This window comes from Propithecus coquereli, unplaced genomic scaffold (genome assembly GCF_000956105.1).
Source record: "Propithecus coquereli isolate 6110/MARCELLA unplaced genomic scaffold, Pcoq_1.0 Scaffold440, whole genome shotgun sequence".
NCBI classification, from domain to species: Eukaryota; Metazoa; Chordata; class Mammalia; order Primates; family Indriidae; genus Propithecus; species Propithecus coquereli.
Window position 1 is genome coordinate 1,547,806 of NW_012150175.1, and position 7,835 is coordinate 1,555,640.

General features: G+C 47.3%; 1 protein-coding gene across 2 annotated transcripts in view; it reads right to left on the minus strand.

Moving 5' to 3' along the window:
* DNTT (DNA nucleotidylexotransferase) overlaps positions 1–7,835 on the minus strand; it is a 48,758-nt gene that overhangs the window by 4,840 nt on the left and 36,083 nt on the right. For both annotated transcript variants that reach the window (XM_012654468.1, XM_012654469.1), the window contains exons 7-9: positions 7,148–7,280; positions 5,893–6,001; positions 722–970 (exon numbers count right to left, since the gene is read on the minus strand). In XM_012654468.1, coding sequence (XP_012509922.1) covers positions 722–970; positions 5,893–6,001; positions 7,148–7,280 — 491 coding nt within the window. The remainder of the gene's footprint in view (positions 1–721; positions 971–5,892; positions 6,002–7,147; positions 7,281–7,835) is intronic.

Below are 7,835 nucleotides of genomic sequence, written 5' to 3' on the forward strand. Positions count from 1 at the left end.
TCCCCCTTGCCCAACATCCAATAGATATTATTCTTATATGTGCATTTATGTGTTGATCAGTTAATACCAATTTGATGGTGAGTACATGTGGTGCTCGTCTTTCCATTCTTGGGATACCTCACTTAGTAGAATGCATTCCAGCTCTATCCAGGAGTATACAAGAGGCTTTGCCCATTTTTAATAGGGTTATTTGTTTTCTTTATATTGAGTAGTTTGAGTTCCTTGTATATTCTGGATAATAGCCCCTTATCTGATATATGATTTGCAAATATTTGCTCCCAATCTGTGAGTTGTCTCATCACTGTATTAATTGTTTCCTCTCTTAACCACCTTGCTGGTTTCTCTACTTCACTGGTTCCACACTTGAGCAGCATCAGAAACACCTGGAAGGACTTTTTCAAACACAGATTGCTGGGATCCACTTCCAGAATTTCTGATTCCAGAAGTCTGGGGTGAGGCGGATAATTTACAGGTTTAACCTGTTTCCAGGTAAGGCTGCTGCTGCTGACATGGGGACCACACACTGAGAATAACTGTTCTAAGTGAATCTGTCTCACTTGACTGTGTGCAGGTAGAACACCCCAATTTAAAGGTTTCTGGGCACTGCCCTTTCCCCTGTCCCCCAATCCCTGTGGCCATTGTCTCTCCCCTGGGCCCAGCTAGACCCAACCTATGTCTTTTGGAAAGCTAACATCGTCCCACGGGTCCACGCGGCACTTACCCGGGAGCCAGTCCATCCCAGCAGGGCAAAGGCACGGCGCTCGTAGGGGCACATGACTAAGTCCACACGGATGGCCTTCCAGGTCTTCTCTTCCTGCTGGCTGGACTTCTCACTGTCCACCACTCTATGATGGGGCAATTTTAAAATCAGAAAACATTTTTGAAAATGATCCAAAGCATCGACCTTCCTGCTAGGCAACTTGAGCTTTTCAAATGTTGACTCCACAAGGTCACAGTATAAAAGTAATCCCTGAAAAGAAACAGAGCAGTGTTAGGAAGAGACCCCGATGGAGAGGAGCTGAGATCTTATGCTGGCTGTTGATGAAATCACAGGTTTGAGCAGAACGTGGCTCTGTGTGTGTGTCCTTGCATTACAAGCCCTCCTGGAAACCCCAGGAGAGGGAGCTAAGGAAGTGGCTGCATCATCCTCCCTCTGCAGAAAAGGAATCTAGTGATTAGAGAGGCTGAGTCAAAGCCACTTAATGGCAAAATTGCAAGAGAATCCCCCTTCCCACTTCTGAATGCCAGCCAGTGCAGGGATTCTCCTCAGCCCTTTGAAAACAAACCAACCATAAACAAAAGCCATGCTGTTTCTAGGGGGGCTGCTTTGAGCTAATGTCTGCTATAGTGTGGATGTTTGTCCCCTTAAACCTCATGTTGAAATTGGTGCCCAATGGAGGTGAGGCCTGGTGGGAGGTGTTTGGGTCATGGGGGTGGAGTCTCATGAATGGCTTGGTGCATCCTCACAGTAAGGAGTGCATTCTTGCTCTATTAGCTCCCTCCAGAGCTGGTTGTTAAAGAGTCTGGCAACCCCCCCACCCCTGTCCACTGTCTTGCTTCCTCTCTGGCCATGAAATCTCTGCACATGCTGACTCAGTCTGGCCTTCCACTATGTGTGGAAGCAGCCTAAAGCCCTCGCCAGAAGCAGATGCCAGCACTCTGATTGTTGTACAGCCTACAGAACCATGAGCCACATAAACCTCTTTTCTTTATAAATTACCCAGCCTCACGTATTCCTTTTTAGCAACACAAATGGACTAAGACAGTGTCCTTTTCCATTATACTGATGACCAGGCTTATCTGGCCCAAAGGGTTGTGGCTGGAGGCTGAGCCCCACTTTGGGGCAGGATAACTTGCTATTTATAGTAGCACATGGGATGCCGTTTCTCATGAGAGACTTTTGCTCTGCCTGACTTACTCTGTCTGCCTTGGAGAAGGTGGGATAAAGTTAGTGACCATGTTTCATCTAAAATCACCTACCCAGAAAGTTGACAAGTGATCCTAAGATATGCCCAAGCAAGTTGCCATCCTCAGTGGGAGAGCCTTATGGTACAGGGTAGATATGGGGAAGGGAGAGGCAGAAACATACAATTAACTGCAAATCTGAGTGGCAACTAAAAGAGCAAATAACCTCCAAATAATGTAATCAGAACTCTTGGGGTGTATGATTTGTTATCATGTATTCCTCAGGTCAGATGTGCAAACATTTTATGAGAAGCAGTTCGGAGATTTGTTAAAGCACAGTTTACAGGGTCCCATCCCCAGAGTGATCCAGTGGAGGTTGGGGAGGGCATTTCTAGCAAGTTCCCAGGTGATGCTGATGTTGCTGGTCCAGGGACCACAATTTGAGCATCACTGGTTCAGTTCATTATTGCAACTAGACATACTTTGCATTTCTCCTGCAAACAGCAAGAGACACTGTTTCAACTCCAGAGGATACTTTTTCCTTTGCTGATCTCTGAAGAGGAGCCCTTCCCTCTTCAGTGCCTAGAAGAACAAGCATCATTTGAAGGACGGGGCGGGGGCACTGATGTCAGGAAGAGCCCCTGGGTGAGGTGGTCAATGTTGCTATAGGTAACCTCTGTTAACCAGCTCAGGAAAACACAACTCTGCTTTTCAAGGAAACTTGCTAAAACTAGTACAGTATAGCAGCCTTTCATGTAAATTTCTATTACGTAAATTTGAAAAGGGAGCTATTAAAATATTAACAAGTGTCACATTGAAGCAAATTTATAATAACACACATTCTCTTAAAAAAAAAAAACCAAAAAACCTCACACAGCTGATTTCCTAATAGTAAACTGTATGTTTGCCACATGGTGGTGTCACTTGGATGGTAATAGAGAAAAGGGCCATCCTTTCCTGGGGTTTGTCTTGACTGTTGCGAGGTGTTTGGAAGTGCATCCTCGGACTGAATGCTCCTGTCTACGTATCAGAAGGTTCTGTCTGCAGCAGGGCACAGTTGTCAAACGTGCACACAACCCCCTAGGTCTCTCGTCTCAGCTATTTGCTGGGCATCTCTATTTTCTGCAGTTTCCTTCCTTGTCCTCCATTGCCCTTTAGGTGACTTCTCCTCTTTGAAAACTCCTTTTAGGGGTTGGGCCCTGGCTTCCAAATCCATACCCACTGGTTGACTGAATACTCACATCAGCACGTTCTTTCATTTGCCGTGTCGGAAACCCAGAGACTCCTGACTAGGAGGAGGCATTTCCCTGCTGCTTCCCTCCCTCCCCAGGGGACAGAGCAGCCAGTTCTGGGGTAGATGAGAGAGGAAGAGAAGGTGGAGCAGGAGGTGAGCACCTTCACCTCCCACTCTTGTGCCTCCATCCGCATTTAGTCCCGGACTTTGCCACCCGACAGGGAGCATTGCAAGGCGAGCGAGCATGAGGCTCCCAGCCAGGACCCCTGCCCCGCCTTTGTATTCGATTCCCTCCAACTCCTTCGTGGAAGACTCTGGGTCCCCCTATTCAAAGTGAATATATTCTTTACTCTGTGATGTTTGTCAATACTTTCAATCTCTCAACAACTCCACGAACCGGAGATGTAGCCACATGGAGCAGTTAGGGGCCTTATGCCCAAGGTCCCACCCACCAGGTGTGAACCCAAACCAGCGCCATTTAACCTCCCCTTTTTGGTCGAACCACCAGTAGCCAGTGAGGACACAGGCTAATGCAGCCTTTGGGGCCCTCCCCTGAGGTCAATATTGTCAAGATCTTTTCCTCCCTGTTTCCCCGCCCCTGATCAAGGGATTTCCTACAAGGCTGACATTTAGATCTCTCTGATGGGTGACTCAAACTGATACCCACTGGTTGTTCACGAGGCTCCGCGTAGCGTTTACAACGCTGGCTGTGTATGTTGTGCATGTTGCTTGAGTATGCACATGTGTGCGCCTGCGTAGGATGTAATCTTTATAATCTGGACAGTGCAGTTTTGGTGAGGATGGCAGGACACGGGAGTGAGGTAAAGGTGGGAGCTAAACATGAAGAATTCCTGTGCTGATCTCACCACCGAGGTGTTGAGGGCAGGCCCGGAGCCGCAGGGGTGCGCTCAGGGCTGGGACACCAAACTGCCTCACAGCTTCTCCCTGCGCTCAGGGTTCGGCAGCGCGTGAAGTGGGGTGGGGAGCTGCCCCTGCTCACTCCTGGGTTTCCCCCACAGGGCCCAGTGCCTGGCTTTCAGGCAAAGCCCAGTAAATAACTGTGCATGAGAGAGAATGATAACTTGCCACTCGTTAGGCTCCTGCCATCCATCGGGCACTGCGCCACGTTCTTTATCTAATTCTCTCATTACTCCTCCCCTTTAATTAACGAATGAGCGGCTTGTCATCCCTGTTTTACAGATGAGGAAAGTGAAACTTGAGAAAATTAAGTAACCCATCCCACGTCATACAGCTGGAAAATGTCAGGGCTGTGTTTTTATTTTTATTTATTTATTTTTTGAGACAGAGTCTCACTCTGTCACCCTGGGTAGAGTGCAATGGCATCATCGTAGCTCACTGCAGCTTCCAACTCCTGGGCTCAAATGATCCTCCTACCTCAGCCTCCCTACTAGCTGTAGAGACGGGTCCCACTCTTGCTCAGGCTGGTCTCAAACTCCAGAGCTCAAGCAATCCTCCCGCCTCAGCCTCCCAGATTGCTAGGATTACAGGCATGAGCCACTGCGCCAAGCCGGGGCTGTGTTTTTAAAATCCCGAATCTAAAACCCACGTGCTGAAATTAACATTAGCCTCCACTGTGCCCCTGCATGTAAAATGCCCATCTCTGCTTGAGGACCAGCGGTAAGTGTAAATGCCTTGAAACTGAGAAAGACCAGGGGAAGGGGGGCTCCCTGCAGCCATCTTCCTACCACCTCCCCATCTTGAATAGTCTCAGCATGGGGTGGGGGCTGCCTATAAGCTAAGCCAAGGTCAAATAGGTCCGTTGTTGCAGGGGCCCTTGAGTGGGAAGCCAGGCGGCCCACTCTCCACCCAGGCGTTGGCTGGCAGGGTCCATGGGTTGTGCTCCTTTGCCTATCAATGAGACTCTTTTGTCATTCCCACTTGAGCAGAGCAGTGGGAACAGTTTGCTGACTCTTCCTCGTCCTGCCTTCTCCTGGCCTGGCCTATTATGTTCCCTCTCAGATGCTAACCACTCAGGAAGGATGAAGCAGTGCCAGAGAAACACCAGCCCCATCTCCTCAGCCCGCCGGGGTCTACAGGTCTGTAGGATGGGGCCCTCTGGTCTGCTGGGAACTGGGGCTCTCACTAGAGCTGGACAGGAATCAAGCCCCTGCATGTGGCCATGTCCACAGTGGTAGCTCAGTTTAGCTTAGCTTCCTCCACTGGGCAGTAGTAGGCTGGCCTGTCGCAAGTCTGCTCTCCTCAATGGGTGGGGGCTTCTGAGCCGTGATCCCTGCTGGGCTCAGACGCCCTCATTAGTTTCCTTCTTCCTATCTCAACATAAAGTCAAGCTGGTCACTGACCAGCATGGAACTCAAGGCACCAGCGACACCTCTTAGACAACTTTATCCCAGCCTTTGCAGTTCTGCCCCCTCACCCAAGCCTGTGGCTTCCCGACATACACTTCCCAGGTCTCCACAGTGGATGTTCTTCACTTTGTTTGGGTGCTTTAATGCCTCTGCATGCCAGACACAAATGCACAACCACCCTAGGCCCTTTGGTAATAGGGTAAGTGTAAATAAACAAGCTACAGTCCATATCCACAGCATGGACTCTAGGACCCAAAGCAGGGTAAGCCTCATTGCAGTCCATATGGCTTTGTATAAGTCATTGCAAATAACTGACAATTGATTAGATGGTTATTACACGATTACAAGGTAAATAATGTGTAAAATTCAACAGTGTTAATGTATTGTTTGAGTGTGCAAGCACCTATTTTTAATCTTTCTTCTTACCTTCTTTTCCCATAAGTTCATCACTTTATGTAAAAGTTGTTGCTCTTCTTCCTCTGTGGATCCTGGGCTGGTAATTAAAAAATCGACATCATGCCCAATCTTCTTCCCCCTAATTTTAAAAAATAGTATAAAATGGAAATCAATTAGATTTTTAGCCCTCAGTTTTAAAAAATGACCAGTGTTTCTATGCCCTATGTTTAAAGTTTGCAACACAAAATGCTCATGACATTTTTCTAAACAAAATATCCTTAGTTACACAACTCTATTCCTTGCAAAACAAATTTATGACACAGAAAAAAGTCATATATAGTATGTATATGATTATGTATGTGTGGGCAAAAAATAACAAAAGATTATTTCTTCTACACACACATATGTCTATACATAGACACGAGACATACAGACACACACACACACACACACACACACACACACAGGGAGACAGACATGACAATAAGCAAACCAAGAATTGTATTCACATAATACAAAGTAGCACTCTTGGAATCATCTTATAGATTAAGGGCATTTTCTTAGATTCAATCTTCCCCCTTTCTCTCCCTTGCCCCAAACCTAGCTTGTCAGAATGGCTAAGAGCTAGGTAAGAGGGCCAGGGGGATAGGCAGAGGGAGGTGTGAAAGGCAAAGAATCCCTTTCTGAAACGGAAGCCTTAATATCCAACAACTGCACACATTCTGTGAAGAATTCACTCATTCATTCATTCATTGAGTCAACCAAGATTTTTTGAGCACCTACTTTGTGCCAGGTATCATGCACTGGTTTTGCTGAGAACTAAGCTCTAAAAGCTTAGTGAGCAAAGCACACATAGGAACAGATCACTGTAACTCTCTGCAAAAAGGGCTTGGAAGATGTCCAGGGAGCACCGAAGAGGGGTCCCTAACCCAGCATGGAGGAGGAGGGAGCCAAGGAAGGCTTTCCAGAGGAGGTGGCATATAAATTGTGTTAAAGGATGAGGAGAAGGATGAGGAGAAGTCAGCCAGGTGACAATTTGAGGGACGGTAATCCAAGCAGTAAAGTCTAACTGAGCAAAGAAGGCAAGAAATAGCTCTGTATGTGCAGGGAATGACAAGCCATTTGGGGTTGCCAAAATGGAACATGAGGGGCAGGAGACAAAGCTGCAGACAGAAGCTGGCATCAGATCACAAAAGGCCTTTTGTGCCATTTCAGAAGCCAGTCCGCAATGGGGAGCCACTGAAGGTGCTAGAGCAGGGGAGGCAAAGCAGCCCGAGTTATTTACCTCCGAAACCCTCCTGTCATGGTGACAAAGGCATCCGGAAGAAATGCCCAGACAGCCTCTTTAACCAGCACGCCGACAGCCTCTGCTTCTGCCCTGGTCACACAGCTGACAAGGTCTTCATAATAGTGGAATCCTGAGAGGCCATTTGACAGGTCAATGGAGAGGGTGACACGTGTATGAAATGACCAGCCCTCAGTGGGAGGGGATTCTGCCCCCAAACAGAGCTAACAAGACCACAGGCACCAACGCCAAACTCCGTTTCCATAGAGACAAGAGTAATCCATGTGGTTCCTTTGGTCGTGCATTTTGCATGGTGACAATGGCTCTCTGCTTTCTAAGGAGAGGCTTACAAGTTCCTAAGAAGGAGACATTATTTCCTATCCCTCTGGAATCCAAACTGTTCGGATCTGACCTCCTATTGAAGAACCAGCCTTCTTGACAATAAGCTGTGCCCTACTATTTTTAAAAAGGTAACACATAAAGAGATTTGGGATGGGAAGATATACGGTTGGAAGGTGATAGATCAATTTAAAAATTAAAGTCAAGAATAGGAAGAGGATAGATCCGTATCTGAAACAGGAATGTTCTAGGTGGTTTGGCTTATTGCTTCTTTGCCTGGCCACCATGAATTCAGGAAAGTTCAGAGTCATCATGATGTAGAGCTGGTGACCTGGTTATTCTCATAGAG